The following is a 25,717-nucleotide window of genomic DNA, read 5'->3' as shown; positions in this document are numbered from 1 at the left end:
GAATAACAGTATTTAGGGGCTTGATGCTTACTATTCTGCATTCACCATTGATCTGGTACGGATTTATCCTGTTTGCTTCAGTGTTACGGAGAAGGTGGTGCTAAGAGAAAATTAGATCAGAGTGGACAGCAGAGGGGTTTATTTCTTTTCCTTATGATTGATTTATGTCACTTTTTTAGTAATGAAAATAATAGGAGATTTTTTATCAGTAAGGCTGTCTTGAATATTTATATACTGCCTCGAGTTGGCTTAACTTCATCCATTTGCCTAGTTGCTCAAAAATTTGTGAGTTCCCATGCTTTGCTTTAAACTTGAGCTGTTGAAGCAAATCCTGTTTCAGTAATTTTAGATGACAGGTATAAATACAGGGTGCTTTCTGATCACGTGATTAGCCCCAGAATCTCAGTAAATGAACATACATCAAGGTCAATTTGCCTTACAGGGTTAAAGGAAATTCCTCTGGATTCTCAGAGTACTGACCTGCTCTGTATGATTCCTACGCTGTCTTCTTTAGCTGTTGAGTTTTCTAATCCAGATTTTGTTTCATTAAAATTTTCTTAGATGCATTGGTACACTGCTTACTAACTTCTGTTGTTTAATTTCCTGCCATTTCTTAAACCAGTTGTTCCTTACGAGATCACAGTCTACACCAGTGATATCTTCGGAGCTGGCACCGATGCAGATGTCTTCATTGTTCTCTATGGAAGTGATGGGATCTGCACTCAACAGAAATCCCTGTGCCTCAACAAGAGAGAGCAAAGGATGTATTTTGAAAGGAACTCGGTGAATCAGTTCATTGTGGAGGTAAGATCAAAGATGCTCACTGTCTTATTAGGTTGCCCTAAGGGAATTAAGAAGAGAAAATGGAGTGAAGTAGGAACTTTTCATCTTTTAGGGAAAGATATTCAGCTCTTTTACTTGAAGAACGTGGGTTCTGCAACTGACTTACTGTATACTGGATCAAATCTTTTCTCACTGACCTCCAGTCAGTAGCAACTCAAAGGTATCAACATGCAGAGCCCCTAATGAGGACTAATCCCTAGTGGCCTAATGCCATGTTAAGCCTTTTAAAGGCTGGTGCAATTTTATCATGGAGCTGAAAGGTACCAACACATGGATGTGGAAGCTTGCCCTTCCAGGTAAAGTTGAGAGACACTTTGGAAGGTCTTTACATCTTCCGTTTCCTAGACCATGCTTGGTAAAGAGAGGGTATTGGTCTCCATTCATGCCAGATCTGTGTACCTCTCCTTATCACACTTATTTGCTTCCATATTTGCTTTCTCTTGCAATTTGCAATACTTTGAAAGGTAACAGGAACCAAATGCTTGCAGTATCACTGAAACTAGTTGCCTTGTGTTTAAGATCCCTTTGCATCATTTCATGTTGCTCTTTCAGCAGATCACATTAAAGGGGCTGGTCCATAGTGCTCACTACATAGCACTTCATTTGAGTGGATGATCTGTTCATTTATTCTAACTCTATGGCCACCTAAGCATCATGCTCTCTTTCTCTGTATCCTTGAACAGAGAGACCATTACACTGCTGCAGACACTGTGATTTTTGAATACCTGAGGCCAGCTTCATGAAAGTTCTTATCCCACATTTCCTGAAGTGTTTGCACAACTGTATGCAAATAGTAAGCCAGTGCACATCAGTGAGTGAGCTCATTTACATCTACAGTATTCAGCAATTCCTATTCATAATATGTTCTTGTTGCTGAGAATTTTTGAGAGGCAAAAATATAGGCAGTCCTGCTCTGGCCCATCATTTTGGCACTGCTTCATGCCCTTACCTTTTCTCCCTGGCTGAAACACCAACATTAACTTCATAGAGGACCTTAAAACTTCTCTGTGTTTTGAGTTGGTTCGGTTTTGTAATTGAAGGCAAATCTTAAACTAAATTTTTAACAAGTTAAAACGCTTCCAGACCACATTGTTGTTGTATGGCTTGAATCATAAAATAAATCCCCAGTGCGATTCCTTAAAAACAAAGAATGAGACTTATTTTGGTGGAGTTTCCACACAGTTTTTGTAATAGAGATTGCATTAATTCATAGATATAAATCTCAAACTGAGTTTTATTTTTATTCTTTTATTCCATAAGATTTATTTTAGGTTTGGTAGAATCTGAAACATCAGTACTTTTCTTAGATGAAGCGAGTGAAAATGTAGTTTATTCTCCAGATTTATAACATCATATTAACCTGTCCCCAAACTTAATTCTCTCTTCACCAGTTCCTCTTGCTGCAGGAGATGGGGATGAAGCAAAATATATTCTTCTTTCACCTACTTGCGTAGAGCCATAAGTTGGAGTTCAACAGACCTTAAAAACAATTTGGGGATCTCAGGAAACACAAACTGAGAATTGTCCAATTTTTTTAGTGTTTTTAACTGCCTCTACTATTTTGTATTTTGCAAAAGAGGCAAAAAAGATTAGAGACTGGTCTCAGCTGTGCTCCCAAATAATGATTTGCTAGAGATGCCTACAGTAGGGTAAAGACCACTTCTTCTTTGACATGGATCTTTACTGGTCAAGCATCGCTTTATTGCTATGTATTGATTAAAAGCCTCATTGAAAGATGAGCGTTTGGACAGGACAAAAGAGCAGAAAATAATTTTCCGCTAGTGTGTACTTGTGCGCATGCATGAGTTTTAGAAATTAGTTTGGATCGTTTAATTATTTTGCAATTATGTTTATGCTGTCTAAAGACAGGGCAGGGCTGATGAAGTCAAACCCACTTTGTTCAGAGTGTGAACTCTCTGAGTAGTGCAGTCAGTCTTACTGAGTTGAGGAGTCTTCTAAAATTACTGGTGTCTTCAGTATGAGGCAATTCTGTCATTTGGGAAGAGAAGAAGGGAGTAGTCTCCAGTGGTGCAAATTGAGATGTTCAGTTTTCTCATGTTTCCAAGAAAATAAGACTCCAAGTCCCTATGGGACAGAAAGACAGCTCAGCGTGCTTCTATGTGCAAAAGAAGTTTGCATCCAGCTTGTTTTTTTAAAGGCCAACTATATGAAAGCTTACACTGAAATAACCAAAAGCTATTACTTAGGAGTAAGTTTAATTTTTCCTGTTCAAGCCTTTGGAAGGGAGGTGACTTAAAAGTAATGACCTAGTAGCAAATTACTCAAGTAATAAGGTGAGCCATTAAAAACCAGTAGCCACTTCATAAGATAATCATTCTGTTGACTTGCTCAGAATGGCATTGGGATTCTGTGGTGGAACAAGAGAGAGATAATATAAAATGCTAGGCTATTAATATTGTACTTTGACCTCAAAGCTATTCGTTCAGTGTTATAAGAGTGCATATAAGAGTTTAAAAAGGAAAGGGATATACAAAGAACAACTTAAGATGCAGCAGTATTGCAATTTATAAAAAATTACCTTCACTCCCACTCATACAGAGAAGCCTGAGACTCAGGACTGCTGCTGTGCAACCAAGCCTATGTCATAAGGTGGGTAATTTGTGTAGAGCAAGATTCTCTCCATTTTTGGAACAGAAACCTCAGGGAAACCCTTTCGTTAAAATGCAAGTTAGGGCATAATTGACACCAACACTAATATTTGCTCCCCTTCCATACAGCCTGGAAAAATAGGAAACAAGCCAAAGAAGTAGTGTCTCAAAAGTCACCTTTTGTTCATGCCAGAATTTTTTTTCTTCTTTTTCTGTAGCTGGAGGATGTTGGTGACATTATTGAAAAGATTCGCATAGGACACAATGGTGGAGGACTGAACTCTGGATGGCACTTGGACCGTGTGGCGATTCGGAGACTGCTGCCAAATGGAAAGGTAGGCTGTGAATCCCAGCACTCCACGATATGTTTCCATTAGCAGCCGCTTCCATTTCCCAAAGCGCATCTTCTGTATACAAAGCGTGATTAACAGTGAAAAATTACTCCCTATAGAACAATGCACACTAATGAACTTGCTAGAGCTTGGGGATCTGGGGACAGCAAACATGTATTACCGTGTTTTATTCTTTAGACATTTATTACAAGACTCTGCAATCATTGCTTTTTTAAAAATGCTGTTCTTATTGTACCTTTTGACTAGAATAGAGCTATTTCCTCCTGGCAGTAGATAGGAGCAAAGCAGTGGTGTTGCTTCTCAACTCTATCTTTTGTGTGAAGGAGCAATCTGCCTGCTGGGTTTGGAGGCAACGTTACCATGACTTGCTTGCTGGAATGAGAGGGGAGATTCCTGAGTTTATACCCATTGCTGTGCAAATATAACTAAAGAATTACAGGGGTGAGCGGACGTCCCTGTGCTGCACTGTTACTGGACATCCCAGAATGCCCAAGGCTAACTGAGATAGTGGTAGGTTTGGGTGACATGAGAGGCCAAAGCTTCATATTTTCATGTGTAGTTTTGAACACTCACAGGGAAGGCAGTGGAAAGTGGGTGTACCATTTTAAAATGAAAAGTATTGTTGCTAAACATGGACAAGAAATAATTTCATGAGTCCCTTAATTCTGAAAGAATAAATGCAGGGAGCCAGTACAATTAAGACAAGCAAAAGGCCTGTCAGCATAAGTCCCTGAGTCACTCATATAAACACCATCCGAGTTAGGTTCTAGGACTTTTGGTTGCTCATGTGAACAGGATTAAGGCAGTGCAGCCAGATTGTTTGTCTTGATCTTGTCCACATCAGAAACTGTTCCTCAGCCCTGCTTTCAGACGCTGGCTGTAGGAACAGGAAGCTCAGGGAAGCTCAGAAGAAAATCACCTCTTAAGGACCAGTTCAGAATTGGAGCAGCAGTTGGAGGAACACTTGGGTTCTTCCTCTGTCTCGTCCTTGTTCCGCTTATTCCGAAGGGATGTCTGCTTTGATCTCCACCTCAATGCTCAAGTCTACTCCCTCCTGAAGTGACTTCTAAAATCAAGTGTTGGTGTAAGCATGGCTTGCTCAGTCATGTGAACCTACTTCTCATCTTGGTCCCTCCTTCAAAATTTCCAGGATATGTTTTACTCTCTTTGCCTCGTGATCAACTCAAAGGTCTGTCTTGAACCTTCCACATCATGCTCAAGCCTGTATCCTCATGTACAAGCTTCTTCACAAGCCAATACCCTTCGATTGTTTCTCATGACCACCTTTTTGCCAGTCTGTTATTATCAGACCTTCTATCTGTGTATTGATTAACCCTTGCCTTGTACAGCTTCGTTAGGTTAATGAACAAGATGACCTTGTTTTTGGAGATATTGTTATTGGTCAGAGGCTAGGGAAGATGAAGAAGGGGATGCAAGGGAAAAGAAATTCCTTTTTCTACACCTACCATTAACTGAGCACTTTGGGAAGCTCCCTAGAGCTCCATGTTGGGGACTCTTCCCTTAGCCCAGAGAGGGTCTCAGGGCTGCATGACTCTGCAATCATTACAGCAGCTTTGAAGGACAGATGGTGAGAAGCCTGGGAAGGTGGAGGAAGGGAGGAAAACCATGAACAACTTAAAAATGGAGAGATTTACAATTCTGCCGATCTTTTGATTATGGCATGGGAAAAAAGAAGAAAGCAGAGCACTGCGTGATGCTACTGATCAGCCGCAGGATATTATGACCTGCCACAGGATAGCAATATGCTGCCAATGCTTCTAAAAACTGTGCTACCTGATTAGACTGCTAAGATGTGTCTAGATGTATCTGTAATGCTGCAAAAGAAAAATGAGGTCAGTAACTTTCAGATTAAATTGAAAGCACTTGGGTAGGAAACTGGGATTGTTGCATACCAATAAAGCTCTGTCTTGGCATGCCAATTATATCTGATAATTATATTTCATTTGTTACAACTTGGAGAAGGGCAAAGCACTGACTTTTAGCACACTATCATACCATGCTTCTAGCTTAGGGCCAGACTCAGACTCTAATGAAGCAAATTCTGTTTGGAGCTGCAAGAAGATTTTACCGTGGGTAACAAAACAGTGCACTTTACGTCACTTAAATATTAATGCAATCACTAACAAGGAAACTCCAATAAAAACTGTGGCAATGACATGGTGATTAACAATAACGATACAATTAACTCTTGCAGTAACTGCACATTATGCCCCAGTGTGCAGGCACTCAAGTCCCTAGATATCCTATTACCAAATAAACAGTGTTCATATCAATGACATGTACAGCCAATATTATGAATGTTTAGGAGCAGTTAAAAGCTTCATCGAGAGACATGACTGAAGTGCGATCTCGATCAGGGGCAGAGTTTCAGCACTGAAACATCATTCTGGAAAGCCCTCTCTTCCCAGGCTGTAGATGGGGAGATGAGCACTGTTCATCGGCTCAACATACAGTGAGATAACACAGGTTATGTGGTCAGACAGCCAGTGCAGAAATGAGGAGGCAGAAGTAGTGGTGTGGCCAGTAATTAGGTGCTGCATTTTGCTTGTGCAGCACAAATAACACTTGAAAGTAAAATATTTGAAATCATCTAAAGTGCCGCTGGTTTTGTTTGACACCGTTTTGTACAAGTCATGCTCCAAATCGCCTCATCGAGTTAAACGTCGCAATTCTGGGGTTAAACAGCAGCACTGCTGGGAGCAGCAGAGAGGAGGAGAAAAGGTGTTTTATTGACATCAGAAGACTTGGGCTGTGTGAGTTCAAAGGATGATTCTGCTGCAGACTCAAGACACTTGATCACACAACCCCCCTGGAGGGGTTCAGCTCTGACAGATCAACTTGTTTGGGATCTGTGAGCGGTGGTGGGATGTCCTGTTCCTTTCAGGTCAGAGGGGACCGGGGTGCACCTCTGATCTGTGCACAACTTATTCCTTCCCAGTGACTGTGTGAGGGAGGGCAGGATCTGTCAGCTCAAGGCAGGGCAGTGCATTAGTACACACTGATAACAATATTCAGTATTGCTACAGTGAGAGCTATTCCCTTCTTTTACTATATATTAATATTTTTATATTTAAACAGTAAAAACAGTAAAGAAAGGACCCTGCATTGGTCTGATAAATAATCACATGAGAGTAATTAAAGTGGACAGTATTCATATGTGTGTTATACATGAAAGTGATGGCACACAGAGTACTAGAAACAGTAGGAAGTCCCTGTGCTACTTAGGAGAGAAATAATGAAGTTGTCAGTAAGAAAAGGGCCATTTTTTTATTCCTTTAGTTACTGTGAGATTGAAACTAACTTTTTTTTCCTGTTCAGGCTTGTGGGCTCTGCAACTTGCATGATGGCTCATGCCCCTTTCTTTATGGAGACATAGCCTGGGGTGCCCAGCACACTGAAAACTGCCTGCATCTTACCATTTTGGGGGCCTTATGGGAGTCTGTTCTTAATGAGTAGTCTGGGATTGATTAAGTTTACCAAGTGGAAAACACATGTTCTATTGTTTTTGTTTGTTTGATGATAAAAATCATATTTGTTTCCACCAAAGTGAAGTCAAAACAAAAGATCAAAAATTAAATCGCTATTTTTCTCCTCTTAATGCACGTATGGGAATTGCCTGGAAACCAGCTTGAGTCAGAATTATAGGGCAAAATCTTGAAGTATTGACTGAGAAAAATCCCCCTACTGACTACAAAGACAATGCTGCCTGAATAAGGATTGAAGAGGGATTGCAGACTCTCAGTAAAACATGGCTTCAGTGGGAATGGTGCCGTCCTGATCAGGAATTTGCAAGATTGAAAACTGGGAAGGGCAGTGACCTACTGGATCATACAGCCAGTCTCATGCAGCCACTGGGAATACTATTCTCTGCTAACACATTCAGAGCTTCATCTCACAGTCCTTAGATGTCCTCTTTCTAGAGAAAATCTATTTCTATATGTTATTCAGGTCTGCATCTACATGCACATGCATACATACATGAGTTGAAAATCCTTGTCTGCATGTCAGAGTATTTTCAAAGGGGAAGCGTTCACATATGTTCGTCTTGTTTTGAAGAGATTATCTCTGTCATGTTTACTTCAGGGCTCGGAAACTGTCACATTTCCATGTGAAAGATGGCTTGCAAAGTCTGAAGACGATGGTGAGATTGTCAGAGAACTGGTACCATCTGATATTTTTACTGAGAAACTCATGAAGGACGGGACACTCAAGCAGATAGAGGAAGAAGTTGATGACCCATTAGAAGGTAATGCAATCCTAGGAGTAAGTAGGAACCTGTTCATCTAATTTTTTGGAACAAAACTTGTGAATGGGTGGTTCAAGCAAATGCAGTGTTGGTACAACTGTTCACATTTTTTTCCCTTCCTGTTCTCTGCTCTCTCTTATGCCTGAAGCACTTCTGTGCAATAATACCATTATTTTCCTATGGGGCATTTATAAACCTGCCAGACGCCTTTTCACACAGGCATAGTTTGCATGTCTCCTCTGATTGACAGCCGGCTGAACATGAGCCAGCAGTGTGCCCAGGTGGCCAAGAAGGCCAATGGCATCCTGGCCTGTACCAGCAATAGCGTGGCCAGCAGGGACAGGGAAGTGATCTTACCCCTGTACTCGGCACTGGTGAGGCTGCACCTCGATGACTGTGTTCAGTTTTGGGCCCCTCACTACAAAAAGGACATTGAATGACTCGAGCGTGTCCAGAGAAGGGCAACGAAGCTGGTGGTCTGGAGCACATGTCGTATGAGGAACGGCTGAGGGAACTGGGGTTGTTTAGTCTGGAGAAGAGGAGGCTGAGGGGAGACCTCATCACCCTCTACAACTCCCTGAAAGGAGGGTGCAGAGAGCTGGGGATGAGCCTCTTTAACCAAGTAACAAGCGATAGGACAAGAGGGAATGGCCTCAAGTTGCGCCAGGGAAGGTTTAGACTAGATGTCAGGAAGTATTTCTTTACAGAACGGGTTATTAGGCAGTGGAATGGATTGCCCAGGGAGGTGGTGGAGTCGCCATCCCTGGAGGTGTTTAAGAGTAGGGTCGACATAGCACTGAGAGATATGGTGTAGATGGGAACTGGCAGTGTTAGATTAATGGTTGGACTAGATGATCTTCAAGGTCCTTTCCAACCTAGTTGATTCTGTGATGCCTAACAAAACTCTTTCATTTTGTTTTCCAGACTCTGCAAACATCTTTGTTTGCCCAACTTCACCTGTCCTGTGCACTCTGTCCCTTCCTGTCCTACCCTACCAGTCTGATTCATGCTTCTTTTTCCTCCCAGAGTTGTTTCTTCTATGGCTCTTTAGGTACATATGGACATTGTCTAAAAACATGGCTCTAGGCAGCCACTCTCACCTCATTAAAGTGTCTCTGGGGGGGAGAATAAAGTGTTCGCATTCAGTTTTTAGTCCTCCTGGTAGCTGAAGTAACTGACCAAGAATTGAAGTTTCATCCCAGACTCATTGCTTCTCTGTATGCCCCGCTGTTCCTGACTCTTTTTCCTCTAGAACCTCCTTTTCCCACCCCGTGCTCCTTCTGCCCTTGAGAGAACTCGTGAACCTTCCTACATACTGAGCAGAGCAAATTGAATTCAGCTGCCATCTTCATTCTTGGTTCTTGCATCTGGCAACAAGATGATTCAACAGAGAAAATCATTCCTCTCCCTGTTTCTTTTCTCTCCTAGTCTTGATTTGCATTTACAGTACGCCATTGTCAGGGTGTCATTTATACTGATTTTAAGTGTCTTCCATTGCCAAGGGTAAGTGCCTTGCTGTAAGGAAGGTTGGAGCCTTTGCAGTGTGCCTTTAGAAGAGACAGGTGTACTTTTCCCCCTGTTAGGAACTACGTGATATCTCATAGGAGATTTTTTTCCTGCGGAGGCAAAGACAGTTTTAATATCAATTAGTAAGTGGCATGACTGCTACATGCCTGCACAGTATTTTCTTTAGCTTACTAACTTCTGTTTCTTTACCTTGCATTAGTTACCATGTGTTAACTAACCTAGGTGACTCATTTTTTTCCTTCTAAAGGGAAAACCCTAAAATAAGCTTTACCTTCTATGGAATCATTTTTTTTTTTTGATAACTGAAGGTTTCTTTTGGCTGGGAGTAAGGGCTAAGTTTGGGAAATTCTGCTTTAGACATAAAATATGTGGGATACAAATGATATCTTCTGCATCTCTACGAGTTCGCATACATCTTGGGCAGTGACACAGTCTAAATAACAACAATGGAGAATCAGCTTGTGGTATTCTGAAGATCATCTTTTTATGTAGTAGACAGCATTTCAGTCCAGAACTGGCAAACAAAAACCAAAAAGGGATGAACTGACTAATTAGACTATATACGTTCCTTCCTTTATTACTAACGTGGCAGTTGTCTCAAAAAATTGAAGCTATAATTCTGTAGAACATATTGTCAAGAGACAAACCAGAAATCCTGGCATTGCACCTAGTCTGATGAATGGTCATGATCCATTTCTTAGAGAAATAGATGGAAATCTTTCATGGACTATGAAGAAGAATAGGCCCTGTTTTACTGGGAAAGCTATGTACAGAAGAGAAAGACAATATAGATACTTTCTTTGATGCTGTTAATGTACAAAGAAGAATCCTAACTGAGACTTTGTGCCTCTTCCTCATTTGCATTGCCCTGGGATTTGCAAGGAGGCATTCTCTAGGGCTTGTATGCCACCAGGGTAATCAGAGACTTGTACAGTTCCTAATTGTTTTCCTGGAGAAGATGCTTTCAGTAACTGTTTGTTTTTCCTGTGTAATTGAGAAATGAGTAACAAAATAAAAATAGGAGTATTTAACAGGTTCGGTAAAGCACATTACTAAAGATTTGATGAGGTTTTATTGGATCATCATTGAGCAAGCTAAAGAGAAAGGGTACTTAAACAATACAGCTCCAACACTTCCTTAATTAAATACTGTCTCAGCAGAAGGACCCAGAAACCTGTTCTCTTTCTGTCTGGGGAATTTATAGAGATACATGCCATTAACTCCGGTAGTAATTGCACATCTGAATCCCTGGAGTTTGTTTATGGAATATGGAGTATTAAGAATTCACAACACTGAATCACTTGTTCTCAGATGTATGTCCCTTGAGCCTCAGTATGAAAAGGTGCTGAGTTTCCTCACCTCTATCGACATTGCATCCAGCAATAAGTATAGTGATTCTTTGCATTTTTAACTGTATGTGATCAAAGCAATACACAGGCATTGATTAGACGGAAAAAAGGAAAGTCAGCAAATTTCAGCCCAGTGATTCCCCAACCTTTTGGATCATTACCAGAAGCCTGGAAGGATAAAGCATATGGGATTTTAAACCTCCAAGAACTGAGCGATGAGCAGAAAGTTTGGTGACCATTTTCTTAGGTAAATTCAGGATCTAAGATAGGCCTTTATAATTCACCTGGCCAGAAATCACATCTCTGTTTCTTTCTGCAGTTCACACGTACAAGATAAGCGTGTTCACTGGAGATATCTATGGTGCTGGGACAGATGCTAATGTTTTCCTAAATATCTACGGAGATCTGGGGGACACAGGAGAGAGAAAACTTAGCAAATCTGAGACGAACTTCAACAAGTTTGAAAGAGGACAGGTACAAAAACAAACGGGTTAATAACACTTGCCATTTCACAGTCCTTAACCTAACAAGTTTATGACTGCCTTTATAGGCTGAGTTTTCCTATGAGGGATGAATTGATTGACTCCATTTACCATGTGCATTACCTCTTAAAATGCTTTGTATGGATTGTCAGCTGGGTATTACAACTGACAGGCACTGCAGAAAATGGGTAGATGTTTCTGTGAAGTCACAGGTAGACAAATTATGAGCTTGGTCCATATAAACTGGCTTGAATTGCTAGCTGCAGATTTGAGAGCCCACAAAACCTGAGGTCTTTCATTCCCACAGCCTCTGTACAACTGGTTTGCACATACATAGTATGTATTTTAATTCACTGCAGATCATGATAAATTGATGGAACCTAAACTGCAACTGTGTTTGACAAAATATCTCCAAAGGTGGTATTCTGCGGTCAGTCCATGAGTCATATTCACAGCCTCGTATGGAGATACTCAGATATAATGATGGCAAAGATTGTTTTTTCTGTATTGTCCATACAAATCTAACTGGATTAGAAAGGGAAGTATACTCAGACTTGAAAACCAGGATATAAAATTCCAGGAATTCAATATTCTAATTGGTTGTAAAAGTGACTTTTTGTGCAGCTCCCCTCGTAGCAGAAACAGGCTTCAAAATGCTTCCCTGCAGAACAGTTTTAGCATACAGATATGCCTCTATAGACAGCTGCAAAGCTTTTAACCAAACACTGTCATGTAGGATGGAATTTAAACACGTATTGTGCTCTGTAGTCTCCATTTGCTTTTGTCCAGTAGATGATATGTTGCGAGCTTGTTAACAGAAGCAACTGCTGTTGAATACTCTGCAGGAGGATACATTTACTATACAGGCTGTGGACCTTGGCATTTTGTACAAGATCAAGATTCGTCATGACAATAGCATGTTCAGTCCTGACTGGTTCCTGGAAAAAGTAGAGATCCTGGATGAGACTACAGAGGAATCATTCATTTTCCTGTGTGAGCGCTGGCTCTCTAAAAAGAAAGAGGACAAAAAAATAGACCGTACACTTTATGAACAGGTATGATTACGGCTCAAAGCCATGATCCCTTACCCACTGCTACTAATAAAAATAAAATGATTGCATGTCTAGTTGAAGAAGTTCAAGACAGCTCATTAGGTACTTAGGTTTTTTTGGCTTGTCCAGAATGAACTTGTGATTTTCAGGCAAGTGCTGAAAGTATGGCCACTCTCAGCCCAGTATCACTAGCTCTGTAATTTGCAATTTCAACAAAAAAATCAAGGAGTCTGAGTGAAACTCTTCAGCTGAGAGTCAAAGTACCTTGGTGATGCACAGTAGAGTATATTTCCCTGCTGCTCTGCTTGTTGTGCTCAGAAAGTAGGTTAGTTATAGGTCCCAGTGTTCAAAGTCCTCAAGCCAAAATATTGAGTCCTTCGACTTCACCTTCACCGGACTGGATGGGCTTACCTTTTCAGCTCCTTCCTCCACCATTGCCAGACATAAAAAGTCTGGTCTGTTTGGTACCACTCAAAGCACCAAATGTTTTTTAGTGAAATGCCCTTTCTACTTGCACATCCTCTATTGCTTTATCAGGCTAATATAGCTAATTGGAATTTTAGGTATATGCACCAATTAAAATTAGCAAACAAGATTAATAGACCTCTCTTGCTTCTATACAGTGAGAGATAATAAAGCAGCTGATTATAAGTGCGTTGTATTTAAGGCATCCACTTTGCAAAAGACAGTGACATTTTAATTGACAGTTACCACTAAAATTATCATCAATGAAATTGGGCTAGACTCATCCTAAATACAACAGAATGGATATAAGAGTTACACCATGGATGAGTATTGCCATATGTTCCCTCATAAAATTGCAGCAGACAATGTTATGAATGCTTGTGGTCACACTTACCCCATTGTTCATATTTATTCATAACGAGGAAAAGCTAATAACTTTTTTTTTTTTTTTTTTTTTAAATTACATGACTGTGTGGTAAGAGCCTCATATTTATTGGACAATGACACTGAACACATCTGCAGTAGCTCTTCAAATACAATAGATGTTTTGTATCAGCTTTGCAGTATTCTCCCTCTTACACTCTTTGATCTCTACCAGGTACATTACTCTGACACCACAGTGTGTGCCCTGATAAGCAAATCTGGCACTGCTCCATGCTCCATCCATCTGAATTTTCTGTGGCTATTGCTCATGCAGGTGGCAGAGAAAAAGTCACAACACACCATTAAGGTCTATCAGGTCCATTATATTTTCTTTTATTATAACCCACATCCAAAATGGCATGTCAAGGTTCCTAAGGGGAAGTATATAAATTATCTGCAGTAAATTCACTTGAGCTACGCTGAGCAAAAAGCTATCTGGGGAACTAGAGGACTTTCTTCTCATGTTGTTCTTGGAGGCACATGGGAACACCTGACAACACTTGAGCACTCAAGCTCATTACCCTCCTGTACATGCCTTCTAACTAGAGCTATGACGGCGAGCGAAACAGCCTGGATGGCTCATCTCTCAGCATGTCGAGTCAGGATAGCAATGCAGACCTGAAGGAGACAAAAAAATCCAGATTGGTCAAGGCAGCAGAAGAAGGATCATGTGAGCAACCATCCTGTTTGACTGCATGCATGCATGTGTTCTTGGCTTGCAGTGCTTGAGAGGCCGCTTTCATCCTGGCAAAGAGCAAGGAGGGGCAGAACAGCAAATACGTCTCTTCAGCTTGTGTTGTGACTGCTTTGGGAAAAGCTGGATCAGTGCTTGTGTTTCCGTGTTTGTTGCTTTTCCTATAGCTCTCTGAACCTAATAGTGGAATAAGCCATGAAGTTCACAGCAAGTTCAGTGTTTCCAACCCTCTTCTTTGGAAACCTGTGGTGCTGTAGCTTATCACAATTAACTTCTCCATTGCCAGCAGATATAAATTCTCAAACAGTGTGGTGCTTTGGACAGTATGACAGTATCATTAGGTAGGTGCTTATTCAAGGGTATGCTATTTTCTGTTCACGGTGAGCTAAAATGCACAGGGGACCACTACAGGCAGCTGCAATAGCAAATCATGTCACTTAGATGCCTGAAGTTAGATGAGTCCATCCATGCCACTGAATGTGGAAAAGCAGTCAACAACATCCATAGGGTCTTTTCAGAAAGAAAACCACTGACCTGAACAATCATACTCCCTCTTCATTCTCGTCCACCACCAACGTCATTGCAGACAGCACTTCAGAGGTGGGGGAGAAGTGACATTACCCTCTGAACATCAGGTCTGATAGAGTTAAGGGAAGAATTTATGCAAGTTTTGTATAATTTTGTCTGAAGTGTCCTTCAAAGGAACCAAAGCCCTTTGCAGCGAGAGGGACAGTAGGCAAGTCAGACGTTATCACCAAAAGAGCCTCCCTTGGACTATCAGAGGCTCTTTTCCACATGATTCCTTAAAGTAGCTCTTGTTGCTGATATCAGCACTTTTTTCTTTTTTCTTCGACCTACTCAAGATGATATTTCATGTAACATACTAGATCTGAATTGCCAAAGGAGGCTTTGAATTTCTTAAGACCTTATTTGCCACATTTAAACAATCTCCCCTTTTCATGATCAGGCTAGTAATGCCTCATCACCAAGGATGTTTGTTTAATATGAATTTAAATGTGATTTATTTTAGATCCCTTCAGGTTTTTTTCTTACAACACATAGCTGGATCACAGCAGCTGTTGGGTTGAGATGGGAGTGGGATATGGGGAGCTGAGCAAGAGCACAGATAGGTGTCTAGGCTCTCAGAAAACAAGCATTGACAGAGTGCTCAGGTGGGTTGTTTTCTGGAAGGTGGTCTGTCTTATAACTGGGCAGAAGAGGAGGGTCTGTAAGCACTGAGTTTTCTGCTCAGATAACTGATGGAAACTGTTGGTGGCTCTAGTGTAGAATTTCATCCTTAGGCTCTGGTTCCTGAGACAAAGCAAAGCTGAATGTAAAAAAAAAAAATCCATTTCTCGACTGCATCTTGTAAAAAGTGAAATATGCTGGATAGTGTCTGCAAAATCCAGTTTTGTGCAGGGAGGCTAGTCTTGTTCAGCTGCCTCCAACAAGAAGTGGGAAAGTTGTGCAGGTTTTGTCCCCATCCTGGCTGTGACGGAGGCCTGGAAGATCAGTGTCCATCAGCTGAAGTTAACCTTTGTGGTAAAATTCCCCAGTCCATCGATATTTCCTTATAACTTCATTACCACACAGGCTTTTTGCTCTGTATTTATATACCTTTTGATTAACTACCTCTGAGTTCCAGCACATCTAAACTGCACCTCCAGTTTGTTGTCATCCTACATGGGGTCTTTTAGCTTTAGATTAAGATTTTAGATGTATGGTTAATATACTATGTCGTAACAAGTAACTGGGAAGCAGCTGAGTCACGGTTACTGTCTGTATATGTGTTCTTAGTCCACAACAACTGCAAAATAATTAAGCTTATCTTAAACTTCCATGGTAAGTCAAGTGTAAAATGATATAATTTGGCTTAGGAGTTTAAGATAGCTTTAACTGCCATGGTCCAAGGGAACTCACACAACTGGTTACTGCAGTTCAGCTGATGCCCAGTAGCTTGTGGTGATGTGATACCCAGGTTGCATGTCCCATGCCTTTAAGTTGTGAAGCAGATGTAATGCTGCACACTGCTTAACCTGGTCTGCAACTCATGTGTCTTGGGGCAACCCTTCTTTTGTAATCCTATATTGTGTTCAAATGAAAAATAAGTGACTCCCATGTTCCTTCTGATATTACTTCTGTGGTGAGACAATGGAAAACATCTGCCATGTTGGCATTCCATGTAGTTTCACAAATAATGGGTAAAACATCAGCATCTCCCATGAGAATCCCTCTCCAGCAGAGCTAGGATAGTTCCCATCATCCCCATTGTGCCAGGGTGGTCTTTCTTCTCTGAGTTCTGGAGCTTGTCATCACCACTATCTCTGTTGCAGGGACATGGCCTCATTAAGGAAACTGCATCTTGAAGGAATGTCAGATAAGATGGGCTGTGTGAGCCAGACAGTCACCTCCTGAGCTGGATAAAAAGCCAGCTGTTAATTAGTTGATTAAGGGAAGTGATATCGGGATCTGCCTGGGAAAGGGGGTGACAATTTGAGCAGCTCAGTTCTGACTCTCTCATGCTCAGGATGGTGAATACCTTTGAAGGGCAGGAGGTGAAATGAGGATGGAGCACAGAGAAAGGTCCTGATGACTAGGAACCTGCTTGGGTCTGAAACCCTGCCCTGTGCTGGAAGACAATGCTGGAGATGGTGTGGTCTACATCCCTAATGAAACTCAGTCCCCTGTGAGGGGGACACATGCCCTGAAACAGCCTGAACACTGCACAGGTACTGAAGGAAGCAGGAGGCAAAGGGAGATGGGCTGGAGCACATGAGGTGTCCTGGTGTGGCCATGTACCTCAGGTTTTGCACTCTCCCATGTTTGAAGAAGTAGAACTATTGAGTGCTGGAGAGAGTGAGACAATGGAGAGGGGAGATAAACAAATTAAAGGATGACTTTTCTAGTTTTTAAAGAAAATAACAGCAAATGGTGTTTCCTGCCGTCTGGTAGCAAGCTACTCTATGTCTCTGTATCCATTATTTAAAGTGGGTAATGAAAGCAATTTCTCATAGTTCTCATTTTTTCTATAGGTGTCTCAAGTACTTTGACTTGAGGATGCAACATCGGTTGGAAATGCTGGTAGTTCTGTGACCTTAGTCTGTCACAGGAGAATAGGTTAAAACCTGCATAAAATAAAATTTTTGTCCCTATTCAAAATATACTTTATTTAGAAGAGGAGTCTGGAGCTGTTCTAAACATGACCCCTCAACATATTCTTATAAAATCAGTCTTGCCTACAGCTAAACCCTTGCTCCTGCTAATACCAGCAGCTCCAATGTTTATTTTGTGAAGAATGCAATGCATATCATTATGCTGATGTGCACAATGAAATGTAAATGGTACCATAAAGGGGAGAATAAGTCTTGCCTAATTGTCAGTTCATTTTGTGTTGGTACACAGAATCCTCAAACTGGGGCTGAATTAATCTCTTTGGGTTCTGCTCTGTCCAGAGGTAAGAACAGATGTGGTCAGCATGAATTCATGCCTTCCCTGATATTGCACAAATATTCTGAGCTTGATGTGAGTTTCTAGTACAACCCCCACCCCAAAAATGTTGTTAGTCATCATAAAGCAAGATTAGATGTCAATCCTGGATGATTTGAAAACCAACCAAGTTTTTTGTCAAGGTTTATAAACTTTTTTTTAAATCGAAAAAGTGGTGACGAAGCCAGGCTGAGTTTCGAGTCTGTGATGAGGCAGGTTTCAGATCTCTGAGTCTTGTCAGAACGGTTTGAACAGCCCTGCACAAATGTTCTGAGAAATCAAACGAGTATTCAGCGTCTAATTCTACACCACCCGCTCGGCTTACCCAAATGAGCTTTTGGAAAGCACTTGAAAAGCAGTCTGGCACTTCCTCCCTTTTAACAGCTGAACTAAAATTTCTGAAAACCACAGAAAAACCTGCTAAGACTCAAGCCATGGCCTAAAGGTTTTTGCCCTAACCAATATTATTACACAATATATAAAATCATTGAGTGACCTACCTTTAATACAAGGATTATTCATAGGTTGCCTGGATTTGCAAAGGGATGCTGAAACCCTGAGCTGCCCCATAGATCACAGCAATCCTTGAATGAAGCACAAAAGAGAACATTTGCAGTTGTACTGGGACATTCAGTCAGTGATGGTTTACCTTGGAGTCAGCACAGATTTATTTGCCTTTATTGAACAGTGAACATAAGATCACTTTGGTCTAATAGCCTATTTAAGATTTAGGTGCTCAGACTCATCTTCAGGAAGGTCTCTTGGTGTAAATAAGGATTCAAGCCCTTTGCTGTTCTGTCATCTTTTAGGGAGAAATCTGGACTTATAACCTTCTCCCAGCCAGTAGGCTTGCCTGGGGAAATTAACCCTTGCAGAATTCAGTCCCAAGTGTGTATGGGAAAGCAGTCTCCCATGCACATTTGTAGCCCAGTGCAGTGTTATCCGTCCTCTGAATGAGTTCAATGGGATGTGAACCTATTTAGCATGCACAACTGCTCCCTCTGAACGGGGTAAGTCCCTGGTTTTCTGAAGTCTCACGTAAACGTGGATGTGCGTGGGTTTTCTGATGACTAAACCTCTGTTTGTTGCAGTGATCCCATACCACATCACTGTCACGACGGGCACAGAATACGACTCCAGCACTGACAGCCGAGTGTACCTCATCATCATGGGTCCTCAGAAAGTGCAGACGGAGAGGCTGTGGCTGGATCTCCCAGAAGGAAAAGATGAGTTCGCAGATGGCTCCGTAGAGAAATTCTCTGTTTGGGGCCTAGATGTTGGGGAGATCAAAAAAGTGGAGGTATTGTGAATGCAGCGTGAGTACTGGGGGCATATGAAATATGTGGCCAAAGAAAGCACATGTTCCTGTTATTCGCAGTGAAGGAAAGGCATTGGGTCTAAAAAGAATGTAAGCAGGGACGTGCTAATGAGATTTCACATGTGTCTGAACCTAAAAATAAGTACAATGTATATCTCACAAAACCAAGATCCTTGGGAGGCAGAAGATAATTTTGAATTATAAGGAAGTTGTAACATGTCCCAGTTTTGTCCCACCTCTGGCACTGTTTTTTCTTAGTCAAACCTTGTTATTGACAGGTGCAGTGAAGGTTCCCAGGATGCAGTCCTCTATCAGTCTTTTTCCTAGTTGATTTTTACACTACTTCCAGTTGGGTTTCATAAATTGTGCCTGCAGTGAGAAACAGATCTTGTATCATTTTCTAGCTAAACATGAAAATTGTTTTTACAGCTTGGAGGATCCAGGCTTAGAGAAGAAAATTAATCATTGTTCATAAGTAACATACACAAATAGATTTCAGTACAGGAGCCATTTTTTCTGCTATGGCTTGGGGAGACAGAATTTGCATAAACTTTCCATCACTGAGCTTAGAATTCACATTTCCAGCGCATTTGTATACATTGTTCTTGCTTCATGTGGCAGTTTCATCTCCTGGAAGCCTGGTCCAGCCACCAAGAGCTGAAACCACAGAATCTGAGGACTTCAAGAGCCTGTTTAATTTTATTTCTACCCCATGACCTGTGTTGCAGTAAACCTACCTCTCGGTGCACATGCTGGTGTATTCAGAGGGAGATGTGTGAAAGAAATATAAAGAGAGAAATCCTAACTCATTAAAAAATCTTTGCAGTTGTATGTCCTGTTTAGCAGCTGATAGACTGAAGCACTCCCATTAGCTTTCATTCAAGCAATGGATACTGGCACCTTGAGAAGTCTCCATACTAGATTTGAGTTTGTTGTTGAGCCATCTTCTTAACGCACTCCAAGTCTCTGGATATTAGTGGCACTTTCTACCTAGCCATCTTTAGGTCAAACTTTGAAAGTGAAGCAAGTACATGAATCCTTCTTTTCCAGACTGTGTGCACATAGAAACAGGCATGGGCTGGGATAGACTGAGAGTAAAAAACCAGTATAACCCCTCAGTCTCGGAGAGACAGAAGGAGCTGGATGAAGAAAGAAATAGAAAGGGTCACTGGAAAAAGAGACAGTGAGTAGTGTGAGGAATGGGCAGAGAATAGGAGAAAATAGGAGAAAACACTTGGTAATAGACAGAGGCAAGGAAAAGCAATAATTCGAAATGGGTTACAAATGGGAAAGAAGAGAAAAGGTTGCAAATGAAATGCAGAGTTAGAAAAAGAAATAACATATAGCTTTCAAGCTGGGTGATGTTCTACACTCTTTCACCCCTATCCTCAGTGATCTCACCAGTCTGCTGCCTCACCTCTTGCTCATTTTTCCCTTTTAGTTTGTAACCCCCAGCTCATGGCTGGAGGAGCCACCTGCTCCTGGCCTTCTGCCTTCCTTCATGCAGTGCCCTCTGCTTGGAAGATCTCTTCTTGTTGATCCGTGTCCCAGTGATAACACTGATGTGCCAGTCTGCTGTGGTTGCCATGGAATCAGTCCATATTTTCCTTGTAGAAAATTGCAGTGTTCAGGGACATTGCAGAAAATTGCTAGTTACCTACTTGGGAAAAGTGAGGAACAGCTCGTTCTCAGATTTGGCATTTGGCAGCTTCTGGAAGAAGGCAAGAAGTTCTGAGTATGAGTTACCATGTGAAAATAGCATAGCATGGAGATTGTTTCCAGAAGCCCTCTGTTATAACCCAGGCAGCAGACTGCAGAATTTAGTAGGATCGTAAGATTTTCAGCGTGATGCCACTTCTAGTTTGGTATTATTCTGCTGCAAATATACTCTAGTGAGAATAGAAGCAGTGGAACATGAAGTAATTTGAAAGGGGCCCATTTATACCTGTCTTATAAGCCTACAGATATACTATTTACTACTGATGTACTTTAATAGACATGCTGACATGAAAATAAATAATACAAGTTATTTGGTATAGGCACTTTACACTGTGTTCTTAAAACAAGTTTTAATATTTCTTCTCCTAATGAATGAAAGCATCTCTGTTCCTAGAGTGCTGTTGCTGCAGAGAGACACAGGTATGTCCAGAAGAGTTCTGCACTGGTCTGCATTTCTAAACCACTTCTGGTTCAGAGCCTTTCTCCACCACAAGCACAAAGCCAAGGACATACTAGTGTTGCAAGTCCACTCCCTTGCTGGCTAGGGACCTGGTCCTGGAAGACACTCATGTCTCTTTAGTATTCTGTACAGCTTCTAGAATAAGCAGGAACCCTCTTTTTTTTTTGCATCTTCTATCTACCACTCAAATTTTCTCCCATTTCCACCCTGTTGTTGCATTTAGTTTCTGTGTTCTTGTGCTCAGTGCAAATTGTGCATCTTATTCTTGGTGATGTGAAGTAGTCAACAGTCCATCAAGGACAGTAGGAATGAGTTACAAAGGTTTTCAAACAGCCCAAGGACCTACCTGCCTTTGAAATGCTGTCCTTCTAACTTAGTTCAAGCATCTCAGCCCAAAAAACTAGACGTGATGTTGGTATGCACGTCCAGGTTACACTGCTGGTGTCGCCATGGCTTTGGATCGTTCACTGTATAGGCATGGTCCAGCTAAAGGTTTTCTTGGAATTGAAAGACAAATTCTAGTGCTCTGGTCTGAAAGTTCAGCCTGGATGAATTTATCCCAGACTTTACAACATTGTTCTTGAAGCCCTCAGAAATCTGCTTGTGTGCAGGATGCTTTCTTCTGGCCAGTCACCGATACCAAAGGAGTTAAAGGTTGCTGTGAAAATCTGGTACCTAGCAATGTCTTGGAATGATGCTTTAGGAGGGGGCTGTGAAGAACCCAAAAGAGCAGCAGACTTTAATGGGCTCATTGGGATTTTCCCTCTGGTTGCTTTGACGCTGCTTGCTGCAGAACCATTACCCTGAATTTCCCCACTGCCTCGTCCATGACATCCTGCAGCAGGTCTCGAGAGGCTGTGTGCAGTCTCAGAGGGGCTTTGGATTTGGAGAAGAACAGCCAAGCTGGCAGAGAGGGAATGGGAAGGCAAGTGTTATATCCCTATTCACCTCACACCCCAGGAATCTGAGAATTAATGCATTCATTGTAGACTTGAATTTCCCTAGTGGTTAACTCTAATTTTCTGCAGCTGCACAGACATTAGTATAGCAATAATACTCCTAATAGCAGTGATGGCTGAGACAGTAAGATAAAAAAGATCACTTGATTTTTTGGGAAAAAAAGACACCACAGATATATCACCCTAGATGAACCTGTTATTAAAAATCATTCTCTGAGCAACCCTAAATATCATAATAATTTAAAAACAAAAAAAGCGAGAGCTAAGGACCTAATTTTCCTAGTAACGACACAAACAACACTTGCTCTGAAAATAATGAACTGTAGGTAGCTCTTCTATTCAACCTTTTATTTACAGATAGCTCATTGGAATGACTGACTGACTGAGTTTGGTACATCAACTGGGATACATAGTTATGCTTATAAGTCTGCCCCAGGATGAATTGCCCACATTCTTTAAGAGGGACACATGCAGTTTCTTGGAGAAGTTTGAACCTCAGCTTCCTTTTGCTGCTGATATACCTGTAGGAACATTGCTTGTTGTTCTTTATGGCCCTTGCCAGACTCAGCTCCAGGTGGGCTTTGGCTTCCCTAACCTCATCCCTGCATGCTTGGGCAGTGTCTCTATATTTCTCCAGGTCCCTGTCCCTGCTGCCATCTTTAGTATCCTTCCTTTTTCTATTTAAACCTTGTGAGGAGACCCTTGTTCATCCGTGCAGGCTCCCTACTACTCTTGAGTGACTTCCTGCTCTCCAGAATGGACCATTATTGAGCTTGGGGGAGGTAGTCCTTGAAAATCAACCAGCTACAGATGTAAGCTCCATTTAATGGTTCCTCTACAAACACAGAGATTTTGCAGTTTAAGGAGATGGGAAGCAGAGAAACAGCCTTATACATATAGTTGACTTAGATGTGGTTTTGTGAGGGAAGGAATGTTTGAATAATGCATGTGGGTGTTTGCCTAGCTGCATCTTTCATCTTGGCTATGAAGCTTTGAATAGTCTCTCCTAAGTGTTGCTACAGCAGTGGAAGGGCTTGGAAAGATGGAGAAATGGGTCTGCAGAGATCAGCAAACTAGAAGGCAGAGGTCAACGAAGCAGAGGTAGAGTAGTATAAGAGAGTGGACATGTTTTCACATAGGCCTACCTATTTCATGTTCCCTTTGCTTACTTTTAAGATTGGCAGTGTCCTGCCTTCCCTCATGCTCAGTAGCAGGTGACCTGAGCGTCCCTGCCCACATCGTGTGGGGATGTACACTGATGTCTTGCCTGCTGGGCAGCAATGGCACAAACTGTATCACAGCTCACTCTGTTCCACTGTGGAAGTGGTCTGTGTGATGGTGTATGTCGTCAACCCTCCTAGTCCCTCATCGCTGGTTAAAACACTCAACCAGGGTCTCTCCTCTGAAGAAATCCCCTTTAACCAGCAGCTGTTTTCTCACTGACTCTCACAGGTGGGGCATGATGGCGCTACCCCTGAGAGCTGCTGGCTGGTGGAAGAGATCACCATCGTCGTGCCCACCAAAGGCGTCATGTATAACTTTGTCTGTAAGTGCTGGCTGGCCAGAGACAAAGGTGATGGTCTCACTTCACGAATCCTCAACATCCTGGATGCGGACTGTGTTAATGTTGGCATCAAGGTAGGCTCTAGACTCATCCCGTAGCTGTTGCATGGACCTGTGCTGATATACGTTGTGTGTCAGCAGTTCTCATACTTTGACTTCTGCATGGGGTTTGAGCCTTTTCTTTGCAGAGGGTTTCTTTATTATTTGTTTAGCAAAATCTTTAGGAATGGTTTAGCCTCATTACCACTGACAGAACTTTTTAATAATGTTGGCTGGATGCAGCCATGGCATAGGAGAGAGCAGGTAGGACATCATTCAGAAGCATGTCCTCATTTTGTCACCACACCTGGAGCACCCACTGTGTCACCTGGTACCCACAGAGTGGGGCAGCTGCAAGGTGAGGACCTTGGTGTAATCTAACTTCATCGTGCTTTCTTTGAGGAGATACTTCCAATTCATCAAATTAGAGTAGTGGAGGTATGTTAATCTCTGTGTAGTGTGGCTACACATTAGCATTTCTAATATGGGACAGGGAAACTGAATTCATCTAGAAACTAATAATAATTGGAAGTTGCTGAAACATGGAGACATTTGTACGCTTGATCTTTGAAATGAATAACTGATTAAAATTGAATAAGCAATGAAAAAACTGTATAGTCTTTTAATCCATATATATGAAATTTGAAGTAATGTGTGCTATGCCATATTTCAACCAAGTGCAAATTGGAAAGCTGAGCTATGCTGATTTTGGTTGTAAGATTTATAATAGAAATAACAGTCTGAATGAATTGGACAATACTGTGTTTAATACCTGTATGGCAATTTAAAATCTCTATAGATGTGTTTCTATTTACAGTGAGATTACACTTTCATAGTACATTAATTTTTCTTTATGTTGCTCTTGATTCCCAAGCTAAAAATATTCTCCTGAAATCTGTTTTGTTCCCCAGACACACAAAAGCCTGATAACATTTTTAGTATCTGTGAAGGATTCAAGAACTCAGCGCAGGTTTCAGTGGTAGAATTGACCTAAGAGGGAAAAAACCTCCCTTAGATTGAATACCAATGTTAAAGCCTAATCTCTTAAAAACTTCCCATCAGTTGTTTAACCTCCTGGATAAGATTTCCAAACTCGTATTAGTGACCTGATGGCTTGCCCATGGATTGAAGTGGCTGTTAATGAAGACTTATGTTCAGTCTTCCTTTAAAAGCCCAATCCTGAATATTTATTTTCATAAGCATGCCAAAAATAGACACATCTATCTAAATTTTTTTCTAAGATGTTGAGTCAGAAACTTGCTGAAAGGTTTGAAGGAAATCAGGGGAGATGCTTGAGACATGAAATCAGAAGTGTGTATTTGACTTTCTGATCAGCTTCCTAGTTAGCCTTGTAAATAGCTGTAGTTAGAAACAGTTTAATTTTTTTTTTTAGAGTTCAAAGAAGACTAATACATTTAACATCTTTGGGAAAGCTAATACTTTTTTAGTTTGCTTTTGCTTGATTCTTACACGGCCATATGTACCCGTTTCAATTTAATTTTCTTTTTGGTTTGATATTCCCTCTTTGTGCTTTAAATTGAGTATTTGACTTCCTATACATAGAGAAACTAGTCAATGTCCACCACAGTCACTAAAAACCTTTAATGCATTGGTAAAAGGGTTTTTCTTCTCCTGTCTATAGCAAATGTGATGCTTTGCTATAATTTAAAAACTGTGTGGATGGCTATGTGGTGGACAGGTTACTCAGGATTGAACAAACATGAAAAACAATTTTTCAATGACATTATTCCTTTGCACTGTTTATTTATATGGGAATCACAATTCAGGCCAATAAAACTTGCTTAGCAGTGCACTATTTGAAACATGTTTTGTTGGGGCTGTTTCTTAATCTTCCACCTCTTAAATCCAGAGGTCTTGTTACCATAGGTATGATCTTGAAAGCATCTAAGTGGCCTAAAAGTCTTAAGGCCACTTGACAGCCACTGGGACTTGCAGACTTTTGAAATATTTTATTCTGAGTCTTATTATTCATGTCAGGGAAAAAGAACAAAGTCAGGCTAGTAAGGTGAAAATGATGCAAAACATATTTTCACAAATTGACATGCTTTTGGAGTACGAGATGTGGGAACACTCTGCATTCGATGCAGC

The 25,717-nt window shown here is 41.3% G+C and overlaps 1 protein-coding gene across 1 annotated transcript in view; it reads left to right on the top strand.

Annotated features, from left to right (window-relative positions):
• LOXHD1 (lipoxygenase homology PLAT domains 1) overlaps positions 1-25,717 on the top strand; it is a 131,474-nt gene that overhangs the window by 68,955 nt on the left and 36,802 nt on the right. Inside the window, exons 27-36 of the mRNA XM_074813690.1 lie at positions 623-804; positions 3,671-3,787; positions 7,910-8,072; positions 11,268-11,422; positions 12,276-12,485; positions 12,612-12,644; positions 13,546-13,677; positions 13,917-14,040; positions 18,642-18,850; positions 23,459-23,644. Coding sequence (XP_074669791.1) covers positions 623-804; positions 3,671-3,787; positions 7,910-8,072; positions 11,268-11,422; positions 12,276-12,485; positions 12,612-12,644; positions 13,546-13,677; positions 13,917-14,040; positions 18,642-18,850; positions 23,459-23,644 — 1,511 coding nt within the window. The remainder of the gene's footprint in view (positions 1-622; positions 805-3,670; positions 3,788-7,909; positions 8,073-11,267; positions 11,423-12,275; positions 12,486-12,611; positions 12,645-13,545; positions 13,678-13,916; positions 14,041-18,641; positions 18,851-23,458; positions 23,645-25,717) is intronic.

Source organism: Strix aluco, chromosome Z, assembly GCF_031877795.1.
Source record: "Strix aluco isolate bStrAlu1 chromosome Z, bStrAlu1.hap1, whole genome shotgun sequence".
NCBI classification, from domain to species: domain Eukaryota; kingdom Metazoa; phylum Chordata; class Aves; order Strigiformes; family Strigidae; genus Strix; species Strix aluco.
The sequence above is the reverse complement of the archived record's forward strand: the minus strand, read 5'-3'. Positions and strand labels throughout refer to the sequence as shown.